This window comes from Lynx canadensis, chromosome X (genome assembly GCF_007474595.2).
Source record: "Lynx canadensis isolate LIC74 chromosome X, mLynCan4.pri.v2, whole genome shotgun sequence".
Taxonomy (NCBI): Eukaryota; Metazoa; Chordata; class Mammalia; order Carnivora; family Felidae; genus Lynx; species Lynx canadensis.
In genome coordinates this window covers 121,752,925-121,776,525 of record NC_044321.2, presented here as the reverse complement: position 1 = coordinate 121,776,525, position 23,601 = coordinate 121,752,925, and the positions used below count along the sequence as shown (strand labels likewise).

Genomic DNA, 23,601 nt, shown 5'->3' with positions numbered 1-23,601 from the left:
TGCGTCACGGACCGCCGGCCACGAGGGTGATGGGTGCGGTGTCCCGTCCCTCCTCTTCCGGGCCGGCGGACTGAGCCAGGACCGGCACTGCAAGCAAAGGGCGGAGCGCCTGAGGTGACGGAAGAAAGGCCCGGCTGTGCGGCTAGCCTTCACTTGGCAACCTTTTCTCTTTGCAGCCTGACGCACGCCTGCAGCATCATGAGGTGGGGTTTGAAGCTGCGAGGCACCGGTCACATGACAATACTTTGGAAACCCTTGATGTGGCATTCTTAGGGAGGCTCCAGTCACATATTATGGAGGCTGCTTCCCACCTGAGGACGTGTCCTCCGCCCCTTCGCCCAGCATCAGACATATAAGTCCGTAGGGTTGTTCGTACTGTCCCTTCATTACACTTTTCAAATGTACGGAATCCGTACTGATGTTGCCACTGTCGTGCCTTATATTGGTAAGTCTTCTCTGTTCTTTTTCTTCATGGTTCTGGGCAGAGAGCTGTCAACTTTCATGATCTCGAAGACCCAACTTGTGGTAGGGTAGATAACCTATTTGAGATTCCTCTTTATGATATTAGCAGTTAGGCTTAAGTACTGCCTTTCTTCTCAAAGAACATATTTCTTGATTTCAATCTTTTAAACTTTGTTGAGATTTGATTTATGAAACAGAATATGCTCTCCCAAGATCAGTGTTCTCTATACTCTCGGAAAGATGCATATTTTTCTACTATTGGGTGCAATGTTCCAATCAAATGTGTAACATAGTTCCTGATATTGTATCACAAGTGATTGGAGCCATCTCCTTCCCTGACCATGCTTCAAATGGGAGACTTTCTCTTCGTGTCTCTTCAAGTTCAATAACCTTTTCTTCTTTCTTCTGCATTCTAATCTTCTGCTAATCTCATCCAGGACAGGCTGCATTTCGAATATTGTATTTTTCATCCCTGGAAATTCCATTTGGTTCTTTTTATATCATCCATTGCTCTCCTCATTAGGATCACATTGTCCTTTAAACCCTTGAGGATATTCATAATAGTTATATTGGTTATTTGAAGATGCTTGTCTGCTAATTCTTTCATCTTTCATAATTCTAGCTGTTTCTGTTGACTTTTTTTCCTTGTGCATGAGTCACATTTTTCTGCTTCTCCCTATGCCTAGCAATTTTGTATGAATGCCAGACACTGTTACTTTTTACTTTGTTGAGTCCTCTATTTTGATGTATTCCATTAAAGAATGTTGAGGTTTGTTTAGATAGGCATGTATGATACTTTGATATCACATACTTTCAGGTCATGTTTTCTTAAACAGCTTTATTGATACTTAATTCACACATTGTACAATTCACCGATTTAATCTGCAATTCCGTAGCTTCTAGTACATTCAGAGTTGCACAACCATCACCAAGATCAAGTTACATCTTTACCACCTTCAAAAGAAACCCCAGACTCATTAGCTGGCATTCCCCATTTCCCCCTAAACTTCACATCCCTAGGCAACTACTCTTCTACTTTATGACTCTAAAGATTTTCTGGACATTTCATATAAGTGAAATCATTCAGTATGTGGGCCTTCGGCAGTGCTTTCTTTCACTTAATATATTCCAGGTTCATTCATCTTGTAGCATGTATCAGTACTTCATTTTTTATGGCCAAATAATATTCCACTGCATGGACATACTACAATTTATGTATTCATTCATTGATGGATATTTGGGTTGTTTCCCTATTGAACTATTGTGAATACTGCTTCCTTTACAAGTTTTTGTTTCAATACCTGTTTTCAGTTGTTTGGGGTATATACCTAGGAGTCATACGGTCATATGACTTTAACGATCAATCGGTCATGTGTTAATTCTGTGTTGAACTTTTTGTGAGAAATTGCCAAACTATTTTCCACAGTGGCTGAACAATTTCACAACCCCATGAGCAATGTATGAGGGCTCTAATTTCTCCACATTTGTTTGATTTCAGCCATCCTACTGTGTGGGAAGTGGTAACTCTTTCAGGTTTCATTTGCATTTCCCTGATGACTAATGATTTAGAGGATTTCTTTCATGTACTTTACCGGGAATTTGTGTATCTCCTTTGGGGAAATGTCTATTCAGATCCTTTGCCCATTTTTAAATTGAGTTATTTATCTTTTTTAAGTTTTATTGAGGTCTGATTAACAAAAATTATGTATATATTTAGGTTGTACAATGTCATGTTTTCTTTTAAGGTGTATAACATGAGGATTTATTTATTACATTTATATTATTCTTAAGAGTTTATTATAAACTAGTTTCACAGGCCACAAAGAAGTAAAAGGACTAGTACAGCCTTACAGGAAACAGGCAGGGGGTTGAGGAGGGCCAGTATAGGTCTAGGGCCTTGGTGGGTGCATTCTGGGGGGAGAGGGCCCTGAAAGGGAAACCAGACAATCCCGTGAGACTCCGAGAACAATGGCATAACAAACAGATCTGTGGCAATGTGGCCCTGGAGCACTGGGCCCATGCCTCTTTGGAGCAATTTCCATAACTCTGTGGCCAAGGGTCAAAGAAGGCCTCAAACCCCTGGAAGAAGGGGGCTGCATCCCTGGTGGGAGCATGCCAATTGGAGTTCCTCGTCCAGAAGGGGATCCCCATTGGGGAACCCATGGGAGGCCTCATGACAGGTGGTGGGCCCATCGTGCCTGCAGGGGGTGCCCTCAGCCCATAGGTGTGAAGGACCCCCACAGCCAGGTAGATATTGGGTTGGGGCCCCTCCAGTTCTGACTGTGGCAGTAGCTGCAGCGGCTGCCACAGTGCCTCTTCCTTGCCGGGTCGTCACTTGTTGGGATGGCCCTCAGACTGGCCCAGCAAGTCCTACGGGAGTGTAGGGCATCAGAACACCAGTGGGGATTCCTCTGCCCAGAGCTCTCCCTATCCCTGGGTCCCTGGCAGCTCCAGCAAGTGATAGTCGTGCAATGCCAGTATCTTTGGGAGTAGACCCGTCTACTGTCATTGACACTAGCTTCTCTCCCCAAAGTAGCACCAGACCGAGGACTCACTTCTCTTCTCTTTCTGCTGTTTTGAGTTCTTTGGCTAGATCTTCCTGAATTCTTCACAGTCACAGAAGATCAAATTCATAAGCTGGCCGAAAGCCTTGAAGTCTTGAACATGCTAATGAAGATATGGCCATCTTGCGGGGTGTACCTCACCCTGTAGTCAGTGTGCTGCGGCTGTGATAGCTCCAATTCCGGCTCAATTCCCTCAGCACAGCCCAGATCACACCACTGCTCCTGCAAGTGTGGCCATGGATAAAATGGGATCTGGTAAAAGCTACTTTCCCTCCTGGCGCTGGGCTCTTGAGTTCCACGTGAGGATTTAATATATGTATACACCGTGAAATGATTACCACAATCAAGTTACACATCCATCACCTCACATACTTACAGTTTTTCTGTGTGTATGGCAAGAACACTTAAGATCTACTCTTTCGGCAAATTTCAAGTGTACTATAAAATTTTATCAACTATGGTCACCATGATGTACGTTAACTAATCTCTCTCATAACTGAAAGTTTGTACCCTTTAACCAACTTCTTCCCATTTTCCCCCCTCCTCAGCCCCTAGCAACTGCCATCATTCTACTCTCTGGTTATATGAGTTCAGCGTTTTCAGGTTCCACATATAAATGAGATCATGCATTAGTTGGATTTCTGTGTATGGCTTATTTCACTTAGCATAATGTTCTCCAGGTTCATCCATTTTGTCACAAATGGCATCATTTCCTTCTTTCTTATGGCTAACTAATATTCCATTGTATATACACCACATTTTCTTGATCGATTCATCCATCAATAGACACTTAGATTGTTTCCACATCTTGGCTATTAGTAATAATGCTGCAATAAACATGGGAATGCATACATCTCTTTGAGATCCTGATTGCATTTTCTATGGATATATACCCAAAAGTGGGATTGCTGCTGAATCATTCAGTAGTCTATTCTTAATTTTTTGAAGAATCTCCATACTGTTTTCCATAACGGCTATATCAATTTATATTCCCATTAACAGTGTGCAGGTGTTCTCTTTTATCCACACCCTCACCAATACTTGTTATCTCTTGTCTTTTTAAGATTTTCTTAAGTTTAAATGCTACACCCAGCACCCAACGTGGGGCTCAAATTCATGACCCCAAGACCAAGAGTCACATGCTCCACCAACTGAGCCAGCCAGGTGCCCCATCTCTTGTCTTTTTACCTCACAAGTGTGAGGTGATATTTTGTGGTTTTGGTTTGCATTGTCTGGCTTTTCATACACATGTTGACAATTGTATGTCTTCTCTGGAAAAATATTCATTCAAGTCCTTTGCCCATTTTTTAATGCTTTTATTTTATTTATTTTTTTTTAAATTTACTTATTTATTTTTTAATTTACATCCAAGTTAGCATATAGTGCTATAATGATTTTAGGAGTAGATGCCAATGATTCATCCCGTATGTATAACACCCAGTGCTCATCCCAACAAGTGTCTTCCTTAATGCCCCTTGCCCATTTAGCCCATCCCCCCACCAAACCTCCTCCAGCAACCCTCAGTTTGTTCTCTGTATTTAAGAGTCTCTTATGGTTTGCCCCCCCCTCCCTGTTTTTATATTATTTTGGCTTCCCTTCCCTTATGTTCATCTGTTTTGTATCTTAAATTCCTCATATGAGTGCAGTCATATATTTGTCTTTGACTGGCTTAATTTCCCTTAGCATAATACCCTCTAGGTCCATCCATGTAATTCCAAATGGCAAGATTTCATTCTTTTTGACTGCCGGGTAATACTCCAATGTATATACATACCACGTCTTCTTTATCCATTCATCCATCGATGGACATTTGTCCTTTGCCCATTTTTTAACAGATTATTTGTTTTGGTTTGTTTTGTTTGCTACTGTTTTATTAGTTCCTTATATATTTAGGATACTAACTTCCTATCAGATATATGATTTGCAAATATTTTCTTACATTCTATTGGTTGAATTTTCATTTTGATGGTTTCCACTGCTGTACAGAAGCTTTTTAGCTTGATATAGTCCCACTTGTTTATTTTTGCTTTTTTTTCTGTGCTTTTGCTATCATATCCAACAAATCATTACCAAGACCAATGTAAAGGAACTTTTTCCCTGTGTTTTCTTTTAGGAGTTTCAGGTCTTATTTTTAAGTGTTTACTCCATTTCAACTTAATTTCTTTTTTTTAATTTTTACTTTTTGAGAGAGAGAGAGAGCACGTGCATGTGCATGTGCATGAGTGGGGGAGGGGCAGAGAGGGAGAAAGAGAATCTGAAGACTTCACACTCAGCGAAAAGTCCGATGTGGGGCTCCACCTCACAACTGTGAGATCATGACCTGAGCCGTAATCAGGAGTCGGACACTCAACGGAGTGAGCTCTCCAGGCGCTCCTCCATTTCAAGTTAGTTTCTGTGTATTGTGCAATATAAGGGTCTATTTTCACTCTTTAGCTTATGTATATCCAGTTTTCCCAACACCATTTATTTAAAAGCCTATCATTTCCCAATTGTGTATTTTTGGTGCCCTTGTCAAAGATTAGTTGACCATGTATGTACAGGTTTACTCCTGTGTTCTTTATTCTATTCTATTGGTCTATGTGTCTGTTTTTCTGCCAGTACCATAGTGTTTTGATTGCTACAGTTTTGTAATATCATTTGAGCAAAGCCTCCAGCTTTGTTCTTCTTGCTCAGGACTGCTTTGGCAATCCCAAATAGGGAATCTTTTGTGGTTCCTTAGGAGTTTTAGGATTTTTTTTTCTTTTTTTGTGTGAAAAATGCTATAAGAATTTTGATAGGGATTGCATTGAATCTGTGGATCACTTTAGGTCGTACGGACATTTTAATGATATTAATTCTTCCAGTCTGTGAACACAGGATATGTTTCCATTTATTTGTATCTTCTTCAAATTCTTTGATCAGTGTCTTGCCATTTTCAGTGTACAGATCTTTCACTTCCTTGGTTAAATTTATTCCTAAATATTTTTGATGCTATTGTATATGGGAACGTTTTTAATTTTTTTTTCAGATAGTTCATTGCTAATATATAGAAACACAACTTATTTTGTATGTTGGTTTTGTATCCTGCAACTTTACAGAATTTGTTTATTTAAAAATTTTTTTGGTGAAGTCTTTAGGTTTTTCTACATATAAGACCATGTCATCTGCAAACAGAGTTAATTTGACTTCTTTTTTTACAATTTGGATGCCTTTCTTTTTCTTGCCTAATTGCTCTCTCTAGGACTACCAGTGTTATCTTAAATAAAAGTGGTGAGAGTGGGCACCCTTCTTTTATTTCTGATCTTTGAGAAAAAGCTTTAAGCTTTTCACCATTGAGGATGATGTTAGATATGGGCTTGTGGAATATGGCTTTTATTATGTTGAGTTACATTTCTTCCATACTAATTTGTTGAGTTTTTATCATGAAAATATGTTGGATTTTGCAAAATGCTTTTAATGCACTTATTGAGGTGATCATATGATTTGTGTCCTTCATTTTGTTAATGTGGAATATCACAGTGGTTGGTTTGTGGATGTTAAACCATCCTTGCATCCCTGGGATAGATCCCGTTTGATCATGGTATACGATCCTTCTTGGTGCTGTTGAATTTGATTTGCTGGTATTTTGTTGAGAATTTTTACATCTTTTTCATCAGGGATATTGGCCTATAATTTCCTTTTATTGTGTGTTCTTATCTGGCTTTGGTATGAAGGTAATGCTGGCCTTGTTAAATGAATTTGGATGTGGTCCCTCCTCTTCAATTTTTTGGAAAAGTTTGAGAAAGACTGCTACAAATTCTTCATTAAATGTTTTGTAGAATTCACCCATGCACAGTTTAAGCCATTTGGGTGGGGGGTGGGGTGCACAACTGTAGCAGCCCAGTACTGGAAACTATCATTAGATGACTGAGGCTCGGGCCCAGTGCCGTACAGACATAAGGCAGGGAATTTGGTTTGTAAATGTGTTGATTCCCTGGAAAGGTACTTCCCATTGAAAGAAAGTGTTTAATTTTGAGTTTGGGAGGGGGTGAGAGACCCAGCCTGGCCTTAAGTGAGCTGATCCATCTTTGGACTAGGCCCAGGCATCTTCAGGAACCTCAGTGTACCGAAGGCCTCAAGGAAAGGGAAGCAGTACTAATGAAAAAGAGCTTGTAGAAACAGGAGTGCTTCAGGCTGTAGACTGCATGCTGTGTAGCTTCCTTAATGGCTCCTGTTTCTATCAGCTCCTCCATCAAGACAGTGATCTCCCATTTCTCTTGCCCTGGCGTCCTACACTGCTTCCGTTTTTCCACACCACTGTGGGCACTCACCCCACCACCACTGTTCTGATCGTGGAACCTCCCTCACAACCTGAAGAGTTGTGAAACATTCTCAAAACACCTAGTCCCATGGCACATTCAGCAGTATCAGCCATAAACACAGAGTATCAAGAAGGTCCATCAACTAAAACAGAATAGGAATTAGCTTCAAGGACCTCAGTGGTGTGACCACAGTCAGCTGACTGCACTGAAATAACAACGCTGTAACCCATAAAGGTCTTCCCAGTAGCCCAAGAAGGGATCAAAAGTCTGATGCTTTACCATAGAACAAATGGGCCGGTTTTTGGCAGGAGTTCCAGGGTTGGTTTTTTTTTTTTTTTCTTTCTTTTAAATCAGGGTCATAAAGTTCTTTACCTTGTGAAACACAGCTGTTTTTCTCGGACTGACAGAAAGACTAAAGACTGCGAATTCACCCCACTGTTTCAAGAAATGCTCCCTAACAGGCAGGCATCTGGCGTTTGTTGGGGCCGCAGTCATTGAAATTGAGACTTCCAACTTGCCACAGCCAAGACATTATTTCTACCGCTTTATAAATTTGTATAGTTTAGACATATATAGTTTAGACATATTTCAACACCAATTACACATTTTTACAATACGTACAATTAACTCACCCAAGCCTCGTTCCCATCACAAAGTTACTTTAAAGGTTTTTTCTCTTCACTGCAAGTTTTACCCAAACTCTAAGAACAATGTTTTTCTTTTTTGTTGGTGTTGTAACAAAAAGAGATACTACACCGTATCTCCCCAGCTGGGAGCTTCCAGTGCAGGGTGGAGAGGAAGAGGCCAGCCTGCAGGGTTGTCTGGAGCTGCAGGGAAGTGTCTTCTCTTTTTTTCATTTTTTATAAACAGCTTTATTGAGACATAGTTTACGGACCATACAAACCACTGAAAGTGATCAATTCAATGGTTTTTAATATAGTCACAGGGTTGTACCACCACTGCCGTAATTAACTTTAGAATATTTTTGTTACCTCGAAAAGAAAGCCAATACCTTTAGCTATCACCCCTCTGTTCTCCCTCCCTCCAGTTTCTGGCAGCCGCCAATCTGCTGTCTCTACAGATTTCCCAATTGTGGACATTCCAGAGGAACAGAATCATAAAATATGTATCCTTTTGTGTATGCCTTCTTTTATTTAGCATGTGGTCAAGGTTCATCTATGTTGTAGCAAGTGCCAGTAATTCAGTAGTTTCGATTACCAAATAATATTCCACTGGATGGATAGACCACATTTCGTTTATCCATTCCAGTTTGTGGACATTTGGGTTGTTTCCACCTCTTGGCTATTTTGAATAGCTCTGACATACACATCCGTGCATAACTTGTTTGAATACCTACTTTCAGTTCTGTGGGATGTGTACCCAGGAGTGGAGTCACTGGATCATATGGTAATATTCTATGTTTACATTTGGGAGGAACCACTATTGTCCATTTCACATTCGCACCAGTCATGTACAAGGTTTCCAATTTCTCCACATCCTCACCAACACTTGTAATTGTCATACTTTTTTATTCTAGCAGGTGTGAAGTGGTATCTCATGGTTTTCCTTTGCATTTTCCTGATTACTAATGATGTCAAGCATGTTTTCATGTGCTTATGGACAATTTATTTATCCATGGAGAAATACTATTTATATCCTTTGCCCATTTAAAAATATTTTTGTGAGTTGTCAAAGTTCTTTACATATTCTGGATGCTTTCTTATTTATATCATTTGCAAATATTTTTTCTCCCACTCTCTGGGTTTTTTCACTCATATTTAGACCTCATATTTAGGTCTCTGATACATTTACACTCGATATTTGAATATGGTGTGGGGTAGGTGTCCACCTTCATTCTATTGCATGTGTTTAACAGCTGTTAAAAAGATTATTCTTTCCCCCCATTCAATAGTCTTGGTATCCTCCTTGACAATAAGTTGACCACAGATGTGTAGGTTTACTTCTGGACACCCAGTTCTACTCCAGTGATCTGTACATCTATCCTTGCGACACTACCAAGCTGTCTTGATTGTCATTGCTTCCTACGAGTTAGTGTGCTCCTTCTCTGTTCCTCTTTTTCAAGATTGTTCTGGCTATTCGCTGAGTCTACAAATTGGCTTTCACCACAATCTCTACCACTCGTACAAGTGCCCTTAGGCTTCAACTTTTCCACATTCTGTTACAAATAAAGTCGGTTCCTCTGGGAAGAGATTAGGAGTGTCTGTTTTATGGACTGCCTCTCCCCCCTAGGCAAAATCTCTGAGCCAGGGCCCTGCGGCTGAGGATAGGGACAAGGGCAAACTTCTCTCTGAATGACACCTCTGCTCTAGGAGTTAAAAGGTCATTTGGGGGTGGGGGTTGCAGTAGCCTGAGATCCTTTCAGCTTGCCTTTCCAGGCATGGAACCACGACCTCACGAGCTAGGGCAAGGGTGATCAGGGGCCCAGTACTCTCAGTGCACCATGCCCAAGTTGGAGCCTCCATCCAATGAGTGGGGGCTGAATGGGAGAAAGGAGCCCTCACCTCTCAACTGCACTCACCTGGGGCTTACTCTCAGCAACAGAAAGTGGGGAGCAGGATGAGAAACACTGAAGTCCTGGTCCTCCTGGGAGGAAAGCCCTCCAACTGGGAGTTGGGAGGAAGGGAACCCTGTGTTCTTGGCTGCACCAGTCTGAAGTGGAGTCTCCTTGCTGAGCTGGGAGAGGGGAAGGAGGGAGCTGATCTCAGTTCAAAAATTAGAGATTCTTAACACATTTTTGTAGATTTTCTTGAATAGACATTTCTTGACTTGTTTACCCTTAGGACCATTTCCAGACACTTTAATTTTTTCAAAGGGGCGCCTGGGTGGCTCAGCCAGTTAAGCGTCTGACTTTGGCTCAGGTCATGATCTCGCAGTTTTTGAGTTCGAGCCCCACCTCGGCCTCCCTGCTGACAGCTCAGAGCCTGGAGCCTGCTTCGGATTCTGTGTCTCCCCCTCTCTCTACTCCTCCCCTGCTCACATTCTGTCTCTTTCAAAAATAAACATTAAAAAAAATAAAAATAAAATAATTTTCACCGGTTTCACTGGGGAGTGAATCTGTAGACCTCCTCACACTGTCATGGTGGAAGTTTATGGAGGTTTCAAAGCAGCTTCAAGTAGGGTAAAGGAGGGAGGGATTTGGGGAGGTTGCAAAACTACCAATACCACTTTGAATTTACTTTTGGTTTTAAGTGGCCTTTTGTTAGCTGCAACCAATGAACTTTTAACGACAGCTAAGGCACCGATCAGGTGGCTTATTTCAGTCCTACTTCCTGCTGCTTAACTTCCAGATGTAGATCAACAGGCCGCATATGCCACTGCACCCTAGGGAGCCCTGTTAGGTCCTCTAACCCAGACCACACAGCCCCTGAACACATAGGACAGCGGGAAGGCTCTTACTCTCTCTGCTTTCCCTGAACAGTTATGTGAGAGTTATGCTACCAAATCCTGGAGAGTCTATCTTATCCCGTAACCTGGCCCTGCTTGTCTTTAAAGAGGGCATTTTAACTTTACCAGCCTCATGTTGAGCCCCAAGACCGAGGCTAACAGATTTGGTGGGTTAAGCCACACAGGCCCTTTTTAGATTCAGATAGTTTATTACTTACATCGTCAGCAGAAGGAAGAGACATCAAAGGTACTGGCAGTTCTTTGCAATCTTTGTCCCACGCGCCCAAATGGATGGAAGCAAGTTGAAAGGGGCTGGATGGCTTCAGTGTGAGCTGTGAGCCACCCCACTTTTGCCAGGAGGCAAAAAGTAACTTTCAGGACAGCCTCCCAGAAGTTCTATACAGGCCTCTATCCTTTCGTGTAATGGGAAGATCTCAAGATGTTCTGCCAAGACCCAGATTAGCTCCAGCTCAGAGCCTGGAGCCTGCTTTGGATTCTGTGTCTCCCTCTCTCTGGCCCTCCCCGCTAATGCGCTCGCTCTCTCTCTCTCTCTCTCTCTCTCAAAAATGAATAAACATTTAAAAAAAAAGATGTCTATTCAGTTTCTGCTTTATGCAAAACGTTGTTCTGTTCACTGAGGTAAGAAACAAAGGAATATGGTTGAGATTGAAAACCAGGAGTCCAGATTTAGATATATTAAGAGATCCAGTGGAAATGGATTGAAGGCAGGTGGAAATGGAGATTTAGAGTTCACACAGAGGTCTGGATGGACACACGGATTTGTCTGTCAACTCCATATAGGTAAGCAACAATAGACAAACCTATGAATGAACTTGAGAAGGAACAGCTAGAGGAGAGAAAACCAGAAAATAGCAGAAGCCAAGAGAGGTAGATTTCAAAGAAAAGTAGCTGTGTCAAGACTGGTAGGTTCATTAAGGGTATGGAAAGCATCTGCTGTCACTATGTGGAGGTCATTGGATAACTTCGGCAAGAGTGGTTTCAACGGAATGATATGGGCAGAGGTCATAACGCAATGAGCTGATGAATGAAGATGAGAAAACAGAGAGAGGAAGTGTCCATATTGTTCCCATCAGAATTTTGGCTGTGATTGAAAATAGATGATCTACTAACCAGAAGGGGATACAGAGTTGCAAAGTGAATGCAATATTTGGTGGAAAGTAAGCCCAATTAGTGAGAAAGTAATGATACACCATCTTATATCACTGTTCCTTGTGCTGCTGAACACTTTTAAAGACTGAGCACTAACCTCAAGGAACGTTGGTGGTCATCTACTCCAACTTTATAAAATGAAAAAACTGAAACCCAGTAAAGGAAAGGGACATGTGCTCAACCTTGGCCTGTGAAAACATTCAAATCATTTTATTCCTCTTGGGTTTTCTTTTTATCACTCTTATCTTATTTCATAAATTAAGTACCATTCATCCTAGTTCCTTATGTAATACTTCTAACTTTTTATTTTGTAACAACTATAGATTTACAGGAAATTGTAAAAATAGTACAGTGCGTCCCATGTACCCTTCACCCAGTTTCCTCCAGTGGTTAAGATCTTACATGATTAGTACAACTTCAAAACGAGCATTATTGATGATGGTACAATACTGCTAACGAAACTATAGACCTTATTTGGTTTCATCAGAGTTTACATGCATTCATTTGTGGGTCTATGTAGTTTTAGCACGAATAATGTAATCAACACCATAATTAAGATACAGAATTATTTCATCGGCACAAAGGAACTCCCTATGTTGATCCCTTTACAGTCGCACGTATCTCATACTTCCTCCAGTCCCTACCCTGGCAAACGTGAATCTGTTCCTCATTTCTATAGTTTTGCCATTTCAAGAATGCAGTCACAGAGTATGTGACATTTTCAAACTGGCTTCTTCATTCATCGTAATACCCTTGAGGTCCACCCAAGTTGTGTAGACCAATAGTCGTCTGTTTTTCTTCAATTGCAGGGCAGTATTCCATGGTACAGGTGCTTGCTTTAATCACTCACTCAGTTGCAAGACAGCGGGGTTGTCTCCAGTTTTTAGCTGTTAAATAAAGCTGCTAAGAACATTGGTGTACGAGTTTTTGTGCCAACATAGGGTCTCACTTCTGGGGGATGAATGTCCAGGAGTGCAATTGCTGGGCTGTATGACACATGTGTGTTTAACTTTGTTAGAAATTTCCAAACTCTTTTCTAGGGAAGCTGTACCATTTAACATTCCTACAAGTACTGTATGAGATATCTGGTTTGTATGCTCAACAGCATCTGGTATTTTTACTATTTCTTCTTCAGCCATTCTGATAAATGTGTAATTGTAATTCGTTGTGGTTTTAATTTGCATTCCCTCATGACTAATGAAGTTGAAGATCTCTTCGTGTGCTTACCTGCCACCCACGTGTCCTCTTTAGTGAAATGTCTATTCGTGTCTTTTGCTCACTTTCTAAATGGATGGTTTTTTATTGTTGATTTTATATAGTCTAGATTGATCAGATATATTGTTTGCAAATAATTTCCCTCAATAATTTCCGCCTCTTAAATTTTTTACAGAGCAAAAGTGTTTCATTTTGATGAAGTCCAGTGTAGCAGTTCTTTCCTTTTAGGGCTGTGCTTTTGTGGTGGGGGCCAAGAACTCATGATTTTTCTCTGATTGTTTTTTCCCTAAAAGATTTCTAGTTCTACATCTTTTATCTAAATCCATGATATTTTTTGAATTAATTTCTGTCTAAGGTGTGCAGCTTAGGTCAAAGTTCATTTTTTTTGCCTATGGGTGTAAATCGCTCCAGCATAGCTTGTTGAAAAGACTATTTATCCTCACTCCATTGAATTGCTTTTACACGTTTGTCGAAATCAGTTGCACATATACCACACTGTCTTGATTACTGTAGCTTTATAGTAAGTCTGCAAGTCAGGTAATGTGAGTCTTCCAACTTCTTCAAAACTGATTTAGCTTAATTAATTTTATGCCTGGATAATTTCATTTTTCCTACAAGGAAAGAAAAAAAAATAGAGAACTGTGGCTGTGGGAAATTACAGAAAATACGGCATTTACACTCCCTGTGCCCTACAGTAGTGGTTTTTATTTTATTATTATTATTTTTTTCAACGTTTATTTATTTTTGGGACAGAGAGAGACAGAGCATGAACGGGGGAGGGGCAGAGAGAGAGGGAGACACAGAATGGGAAACAGGCTCCAGGCTCTGAGCCATCAGCCCAGAGCCCGACGCGGGGCTCGAACTCACGGACCGCGAGATCGTGACCTGGCTGAAGTCGGACGCTTAACCGACTGCGCCACCCAGGCGCCCCCAGTAGTGGTTTTTAAACTTTAGTATGCCTTAGAATCAGCTGGGGCATTCACAGAGATTTCTAGGTTCCACCCCGAGAGATGAAGGCTGACCTCCAAGTGATTCACGTGCAGGCGGACTAAACCTTGAAATCTGAAACACAATAAGCTAGGGAGAAGCAAGAAGAAAAATAAAAAAACAAAAACCAACCCTTTGCCACTATTGTTGAGATTGTTTTCTTTCTTCCCACTTCCTCCAATTCTCACTTTAATTTCAAGTATACAATAGGCTTGACTCTTTTCTGAAGACACGCTTATCATTTGTAGTTATACATAGAAAGAATAATGCAACAGAACTTGTTAAAACATGATTTTTGTTACATCATAAGTCCTGAGTGTTTCTGGAAAAACCTATTTATATCATAATGGCAGTTCCTAGGTAAATAGGATCTCTTCAGTAGGAATTTCCTTCAGAGTCAAATATGCTAGAACTCATCTATTTGGTTAGAACGGCACCCACATAGATTCAACCTTCAATAGGTATCTCAGAATGCCTAATATTCTAGAGATCAGGAAGGAAGACATAAGCCATATGGCTCTCAATGAAGGCTAAGAGTACAGGTAGGGCGCTAATGAGACACCTTCACTCCCCTCCATTAACTATAGTATATTCAGGGGCGCCTGGGTGGCTCAGTCGGTTGAGCGTCCGACTTGGGCTCAGGCCATGGTCTCGCAGTCTATGAGTTCGAGCCCCGCATCGGGCTCTATGCTGACAGCTTGGAGCTTGGAGCCTGGAGCCTGCTTCGGATTCTGTGTCTCCCCCTCTCTCTGTCCCTCCCCTGCTCATGCTCTGTCTCTCTCTCTCTCTCTCTCTCTCTCTCTCTCAAAAATAAATAAACATTAAAAAAAAGATTTAAAAAAAAACTGTAGTATACTCATTTACTTGTCCAACATGAGCATAACTCTCATAACTACAAGATTGAAACACGAAACGCTCTTCTGCCTTTAACTTATTCTAGGGATTGTGTCTAAAAATGAAAATAAAGACTTCAAAGCTAAGCAAGGGAAAAGTAAACATTTGAAATATACTTGGATATTTCCTTCCAAGATGTCCATGCCAATGTACCTTCCGTAGCCTTTAAAAAAAAACTTTACTACTGAAATCATCTTCGTATGCACTTTGTAGGCCAGTTACAGTGAAACTTTCAGGAAGACATCTTGTGCTCAGTGCATTATTAACACCCTTCCACTGGGCTACAATAGGGGCTGCGCCACTGTCTGTCTACACACGAGGTGGGTTAATTTTCAGACCATGCTTAATATACAAATTGAAAAAACAAAATTTACCCCATTGGTCTCCTGGTTTATTCTAGAGAAGACAGTTCTTGCAAAAGCTCTTCCTTTTCTTGTTGCAACTCCTGCAAATGCTGTTGGTTTTGCTCCAGTCTGTCCTCCAGCCACTGCAGGAGAGGCCCACTGACTGCGGACATCTGGCTGCACAGGTTCTTGGTGAACACTTCAATGCAAGAAACGCACAGATGAGGGAACACTCTGCCACTAGGAGCCCCCCAACCACGAGCACATAAAGAAGGAGCTGGAGAAGGAAGTGGGACTAGCAGATGATCTCGGACACCTTCCTGAGTATGCCTGGATCCATAAGGTGGAGGGAAGCCTGGCCATGCAGAGAGCAGAAACTGGCTCTTTCCTCCCTCCTGCAGAAGGGCTGAGAACTACAGGTCTCTTTCCCCAGCCCCGGGCATTGGCATGGTGCAAATGACCAGTGACCCCGACTCCCAGAGAGCAACAACTCTGCCTTCTGCCACTTATTTTTCCACAAGCCCAGTAGGAAAATGGCTCCAATGTTTCATATATTTAAGAAATAAATACATTAATTCAACTCACCTCAGAGCTACTCTTTAATTTTTTTTATTTCTTTAATATAATTTATTGTCAAGTTAGCTAACATGCAGTGTATACAGTGTAGAGCCACTCTTTTAAAATGAGGACAACAGAGAGATGAAGAGTCAGGGAGCTCCCGTCATTCATGTTCAGCTTGATGGGGAGACAAGGATTCTATAGTCCTCTTTTTGAAACAAATTCTGCCTAATGGAAATATCTTTTTCTCCCTCATAACATATGACTTCTTGAAAATGACCAGTGTAAGACTGTGGGGTGCATCTTCCCAGATATATGTATATAGTTCCATATAAATGGAACTATAAAGTATGCAGTATTTTGTGCAATGCTTCCTTCACTTGGCATAATTCCCTTGAGATTCATCCAGGTGGTATATGTCTCAGCAGTTCTCTTTGTTGTTGAGCAGTACTCCACTGTCTGGATGGATCACACTTTGTCTACCCACTGACAGACACTCGGGTGTCTCCACCTTTTGGCCATTGTGAATAATGTTACTATGAATACTTCCATACAGGTTTTTCTTTGAACACCTGTTTTCAACTCTTTGGGGTCTATGTAGAACTGGTGGGATATGTCATCATCGTAACTGCCAAGCCCTTTAGGGGTGCCTGGCCAGCTCAGCCAGAAGACCCTGCGGCTCTTGATCTCAGGGTCATGAGTTTGAGCCCCGTGATGGGTGCAGAGATTACTTAATAATACATAAATAAACGAACTCAAAACAATTTTTTAAAAAGCTTAAATACATCTGGAATTTACTTTTGTGTAGGATTTTAGGTAGGACTCTATTTTCCTCCAAATGTTAATAGAAAAATAGAAGCCCATGAAGATTAAGAATGTCTCTTGGAGGGGCGCCTGGGTGGCGCAGTCGGTTAAGCGTCCGACTTCAGCCAGGTCACGATCTCGCGGTCCGTGAGTTCGAGCCCCGCGTCAGGCTCCGGGCTGATGGCTCGGAGCCTGGAGCCTGTTTCCGATTCTGTGTCTCCCTCTCTCTCTGCCCCTCCCCCGTTCATGCTCTGTCTCTCTCTGTCCCAAAAATAAATAAACATTGAAAAAAAAATTAAAAAAAAAAAAAAAGAATGTCTCTTGGATATATATATATAATAATAAAAAATGTACAAGGGCACCTGGGTGGCTCAGTCGGTTAAGCATCCACTTCGGTCAGGTCATGATCTGTGTCTCCCTCTCTCTCTGCTCCTCCCCTGCTCATACTCTGTCTCTCTCTCTCTCAAAAATAAATAAACATTAAAAGATTACAAAAAAAGAATGTCTCTTCTGTTTGTCACTGAGCCCCAGTACCTAGAACAGTGCCTAGCTGAAAGCAGGTGCTCATATGTTTCTTGAATGAACTAACAAACAAGTGAACTTGCCCAACACTATTTAGTAAATAATCCATCCTTTCTTACTGATTCGAAGTGATAGATTTATTAAATATAAATTTTTTATATACACATGGGCCCAATTCTGGGCTCTATTCAGTTCTACTGATTTAATTGTTCATTTTTTATAAGTTTTAAATTACTGCAGCTTTAGAGTGTGGCTACATATCATATATTGCCAACTTTTAGCTCTTTGTCATGTTTTACCTCCAGATAGAAATGATGGGACAGATATGCCGAGTCATCTCTTCTTTTCCTCTAAAAGTAACGGCCTCGGGGCGCCTGGGTGGCGCAGTCGGTTAAGCGTCCGACTTCAGCCAGGTCACGATCTCACGGTCCGTGAGTTCGAGCCCCGCGTCAGGCTCCGGGCTGATGGCTCGGAGCCTGGAGCCTGTTTCCGATTCTGTGTCTCCCTCTCTCTCTGCCCCTCCCCCATTCATGCTCTGTCTCTCTCTGTCCCAAAAATAAATAAACGTTGAAAAAAAAAATTAAAAAAAAAAAAAAAAGTAACGGCCTCACCTTCTTCCCCACTGTTGACTTTGACAGTCGCTGGGGAAGACTACACAGAATGGCCTCAAAGACGAGGAATGGAAGGGTAGGAGCGTATGCTGGAGAAAAGTGATTTAGTACGTATATTGTACTGAGTTTCTGTTCCTTGGCCTTGTGTAGGAATTCCTTCTGTGTTCACTGACATAAAACGATTTTCTCTTTCATACCCTCCCTTCTATCTGTCTCTCCATCTCTTTCAACTCCCACCATAATAGGCTAGTAGTGGTGTGCTGGAACCAGTTTAGATCAGCTCATGAGAGCCATCCGTTGAAATTTCAGGAAGTCTGCAAGCTGGTTGAAGCCACATTAGTTATTTGAAATCAGCCATGGTAGGGGTATTACACCATGGAAACTGGCAAACACAAAAACTCAGGGCCCTTCCCCCTCCCTGAGAGCTGGGGTTAAACATACACCAGCACACCACCTAGGAAAATGATCATAAAGCTTGTTCCAGTCTTTCTTCCAGCCTTATTCTAGTTGTATATATAGTAAACGGTCCACAGGGTCCTAAAGAAAAATTGGGAGTAGGATTAAGGAACGGCAAAACTCTTGAAAAAGGAAATTCAAGGAGAACTTGTACCTATCACTTCAAGCACTTAACACTAAATTTGTTCCTGTCAGCTGAGTATTTAGGGATCACTGTCTGTGTTCTAAAAAAACAAACAAACAAACAAGCCTTACCTGAGCCGTTATGGATCTTGGTTACTGAGTCCAGATGCGTAAGGCTAAAGGGATAAAATAGTTTAGGTCAGTAGCAAAGCAGCACTGAAAGGAAAACAAAGTGGTCATGGACAATATAACAAGTGATAAACTGCACCAGAACTTTGCCAGTCGGATTAGATGAATATGTATAATTTAAATCACATTACAGTTAAATTTTGCATTATTTGGGGATCTGGTTTTCTTCAGAACTTCAAGACAATTCAAAGAGATAATATTAAATTACTGTCTCTCACTTCATATAGTACACATTTCTTGGGAAAGACCCAGTGCGTGGCAACAGAGCTACTAAGATGTTGCAGTTTATTTTTTTTAACAACCAAAAAGTGCCTTTGCCCTTGAAGGGTTCAAAGTGCAGCAGGAAAGCAACGAATGTTAAACAGATTGTTAACACACTTTCTCACAGATGACAGAGGAGGGAAGACTCTACCTGTGGATCCTCCTATATGCGTCCTGCTCCTCTTGGCACAGGATCTTGGGCAGCTCGACTGCTGATTCAAGGCATACTTTCCCAATGGTCACATGAGGCACAATATGGATTGGGATTTCAATCCTCTCATACCTGCAAGACAATCAGTTCAGGTCAGTTTTATGTTTCCAGCTTTATTTTGGTGTAATTGACAAACAGGAATTACATACATTGAAGGTGTAGAAATTGATATTTTGACATTGATATTTTGAGTAAAATGATCACGACACTTAAGCTAATTAACATATCCATCACCTCACATAGTTACCATTCTTTTTGTGTGTATGTGGTAAGACTACTTAAGATCTACCTTCTTAGAAAATATCAAGTATACAACACAGTATTGTTAACTATACTCAGCATGTTGTGCATTCGATCTCCAGAACTCATTCATACTGAAACTTTGTACCCTTTGACCAACACTTCCTCGTTTTCCCCTGCACCACTCCTGCCACAGCAACCACCATTGTACTCTCAACTCAGTGAGTTTGGCTATTTTTATTTATTTCAATTCATCCATTGACAGAACTTAAGGTTGCTTATGTATCTGGTCTACTGTGAATAATACTGCAATGAATATTGGAGTGCAGATATCATTTTGAGACCCGTATTTTATTTTCTTTGGATATATACCAAGAAGGGGGTTAGTTTTTAATGCCGAGTTGTCATAATCAGAAGTTTTCTATAGTCCTAATAGAAATTTTGGGATACGCTGTACTCAAAGATTAGACATTCTTGTCATTCATTTAGTAGCGCAACATCAAAGGGGACTGAGTTCTAACTGAGCTCATCTGGGGAGCAAATTAGAAGCACATTTGCAGAGTCAATATTCTCTATTCTCCTAGAAAACCTGGAGCCCTTTCATACACTTAATGGAGGACTTGGGAGCACAAGGGGAAAAGGGGAATATCTAATCAATGCTGGTTTTTGTTGAGAAGTTGCCAGTGGGGTTGAACACCTTGATCACAAAGCCTGGGGAAAAGTAACTGCAGACTCTTCAATGATTCCATCAGATTCATTATGTAAATTGGATTACTCATATAAATGCTCATTTGTTCTAACTCAGTGTTCACCAGTGGCCCTCGCTTCCCATTCTCTCCTCTGGGAGGGAAATAGGTGAGAAATTCATACATACTTGTATTTTCATGCTAGAACAGGAGAAACAAACATGCTTGTTACTGAGGTCAACTAATCTACCTCTAACCGCCTTCTCACCCCAAATACGCCTAAACTCCACCGAACGGTGGGTTCGGTGGGGCATCCGGGTTGAGGGCCGCTGGCACTGAGGCCTCACTGGCACACGGCAGAGCAGCAGCAGAAGATCTAGCCCTCCTCTCTCTCTTTCGCATCCAGCAGGATGTGTCTGGGCTCTATACCATAATATAGGTAGGACCCAAATAATGGAGAATTACAAGCACCCCTCCTCACATCCAAGTAGCTGCTTTTGGTCTGCAGAAGGCCCTTTGCAGTAATACACACGGCTGTTATTTTTTTTATAAGTATGTATGTATGTATGTATGTATTTTAATGTTTACTTCTTGACAGAGAGAAACAGAGTGCAAGCTGGGGAGAGGCAGAGAGAGAGAGAGAGAGAGAGAGAGAGAGAGAGACAGAATCCGAAGCAGCCCCCAGGCTCTGAGCTCTCCGCACAGAGCACGACATGGAGCTCAAACCCACAGACCGCAAGACCATGACCTGAGCTGAAGTCAGATGCTTAACCGACTGAGCCACCAGGTGCCCCTTTATTTATTTATTTTGAGAGAGACAGGGAGAGAGAGTGCAAGCAGGGGAGGGGCAGAGGGAGACGGATTGGGAGAATCCCAAGCAAGCTCCTCACTGTCAGGACAGGACCCGACACAAGGCTTCAACTCACCAACCGTGAGATCATGACCTGAGCCAAAATCAAGAGTCAGACACTTAACTGACTGAGCCACCCTGGCGCCCCACAGTGACTGTTACTACTGATGATTCCAAACACCTGGAAGAAGTCAGCCTCCTGTTGCCATAAGGCTATTTAGTAGGGTTTCCTACCGAGTTTGTCAGGACTAAGAGCAGAAATGGGACTGGACACACATTTCCATAAACTCCTATTGGAAATGGCTCGAGCCTCTGTCAGTTCACTCAAAACTACAACCCCGCAACCTATGGAGGCAGAGATGCAAAGCTTAGGGCAGAGATCCTGCTTCTGCTAATGAACTGCAGTTGGCCATGGAACAGCAGGGGTCTAAGCGCCACAGGAAGTAGATTTTGTACAGTGCAGGACTGTGACTGTATTTTCTCTTCCTTATGATTTTCTCAATAACATTCTCTCTTCTGTAGCTTACTTTTTTGTAAGAACACAGTGTATAACACATATACCATACAAAACATGTGTTAATTAGTTTATGTTACTGTATTAAGGCTTCTGGTCAATAGTGAGTTATTAGTAGTGAAGTTTGTGGACAGTCCAACAGTTCTATGTGGGTTTCTTACCACACAGGGAGTCGGCACCCCTAATCCTTCTGCTGTTTACGGGTCAACTGTAATAGCTGGAATAGTTATTCCCAGTATTCCTGTTGAGAGCAGCTACAAGAACTGGGCCAAATAAAATGGCACCTATCGCTATGTGTTGCAACTTCATAGGAACATTTACTTTGTGAAAATTCTTGGAACTGATCTGTGTCGCAGATGCATGGGTGTCTTCACTTTGTGAAAACTTATTGAGCTGGACATTAAAATTAGTGCACTTTTCTATATGCATTTCACTTCAACTGAAAAGCTAAAATCAACCAAGCAAATTAAGTTTCTGACAGGTCAGAACATATTAAAATACTAGTGTGGAAGTCTACTGCCGAAGGGATTGTTCAACAATTATTTTCTGAGCACCAGGCGTACAGTGACAAAAGGCAAGCCTTTGTTTCAAAGATCTTACAATGTTACTAGAGAGATTAAATACTAAAATAAAATGTTGTAAGTATTATGATAAAGGAAATATAGTGTCCTACTTAGTTCTGAGAAGGAATACTTAGCTTGGGTGGTACTAGCTAACATAATCAAGGAGGGAAAAGGAAAAAAACACAAATATACAAAATATGACAAGGAGGAGGTAACTATTAAAATAGGAGAGATGTAAAATACCATAGGAGACTACCCGGCAGATCGATCTCTCTGCAAATAAATTTGAAAACAAGACAAAATGGATAGTTTCATGGGAAAATACAATTTACCAAAATTGACCTCACTAAGTAGTAAAAGGGGAACAGATTCTGCAGGCAGCGTGGGCATAGATGTGACCGGGAGAGACTCTAGCTAGGGAAACAGGCAAACCATGAACAGCTTCCAGTTTGGGGCTTTTTTTCTGAGGGCATTAGGGAGCAGGACCATTTCAAATAGGCTACATCGTAGATACCAGATTGGAGGGAAGGAAGACTGGAGCACAATGGGTGGGTGAAATGGAAACTAAAAGGAGTTTTTAAAAAATAATGAAAATGAAAATACTACTATCCCAGCATCTGTGGGATATATTTAAAGCAGAGATCAGTGGAAAATCATAGCCTTAAGCACTTATATATCAATGAAGGACCAAAAATATATTAATTAACCCCTAAACGCCAATTACTAAGATAAAACACAATAAAATAACTGAAGTAAAATATAAAGGAAGGGAAAAATGAAAGCTACAAGAAAAATTAATGCGATTGGGAGGAAAAAAACAATCAACTTAATATAAAGAATGATTGTTTTGAGAAAATTAACAAAATAGACACACTACTAGCTAACATAATCAAGGAGGGAAAAGGAAAAAAACACAAATATACAAAATATGAAATGACAAGGAGGAGGTAACTATTAAAATAGGAGAGATGTAAAATACCATAGGAGACTACCCGGCAGATCGATCTCTCTGCAAATAAATTTGAAAACAAGACAAAATGGATAGTTTCATGGGAAAATACAATTTACCAAAATTGACCTCATTAGGAAAGAAAACATAAACAGACCAATTCCCATAGCAAACAGAGAAATATACCAAGGGAATACCTACCACCCCCCAAATAAAAGACCCTGCTGCTTTCTTTGGGGAATATTCAAACAATACATTGTCCTCAATGCTACATACATTGCACAAGAGCCTAAAAAAATGAAAGAAAAGTCCAAACAATTCTTGGGGAGCAAGTACAATATGGATGACTAAACCTGACTCAAGCAGTACCAAAAATTCAAAAAAGCTAAACTTATGATTACTTATGCAAACATACTAAGCAAAATATCAGTGAGCAAAGCCTGATATCACATTAAGGCAATTCAACAGGATATTTTTTCAGAAGCCAAGCTTGGTTCAATAGTAGGAAATCTATTAATACATCATATTAAGAGATCTGAAGAAAATATTAATTGCCTCCATAGATACTGAAAAAATTAACAAAATTCAACACTCAATCCTGATTACAACACAGAATAAAACACAAAAGTAGGAATGTATCCTTTTTTTTTTTATTAGAGAGAAAGAGAGTGTGTGTGAGCAGGTGATAGGGGCAGAGGTAGAGAGAGCCCAATGTGGGGCTTGATCCCACGATCCTCGGATCA

General features: G+C 41.1%; 1 protein-coding gene and 1 pseudogene across 3 annotated transcripts in view; both read right to left on the bottom strand.

Moving 5' to 3' along the window:
- Positions 1–4: 4 nt before the first annotated feature.
- On the bottom strand, positions 5–7,237 carry LOC115506937 (annotated as a pseudogene).
- A 4,922-nt stretch (positions 7,238–12,159) lies between these two features.
- BRCC3 (BRCA1/BRCA2-containing complex subunit 3) overlaps positions 12,160–23,601 on the bottom strand; it is a 64,944-nt gene continuing 53,502 nt past the window's right edge. For all 3 annotated transcript variants that reach the window (XM_030305478.1, XM_030305481.1, XM_030305480.1), the window contains 4 exons: positions 18,997–19,128; positions 18,528–18,571; positions 15,352–15,520; positions 12,160–13,707 (listed from right to left, as the gene is read on the bottom strand). In XM_030305478.1, the coding sequence (XP_030161338.1) occupies positions 15,369–15,520; positions 18,528–18,571; positions 18,997–19,128 (328 nt within the window). In that variant the 3' untranslated portion in view covers positions 12,160–13,707; positions 15,352–15,368. The remainder of the gene's footprint in view (positions 13,708–15,351; positions 15,521–18,527; positions 18,572–18,996; positions 19,129–23,601) is intronic.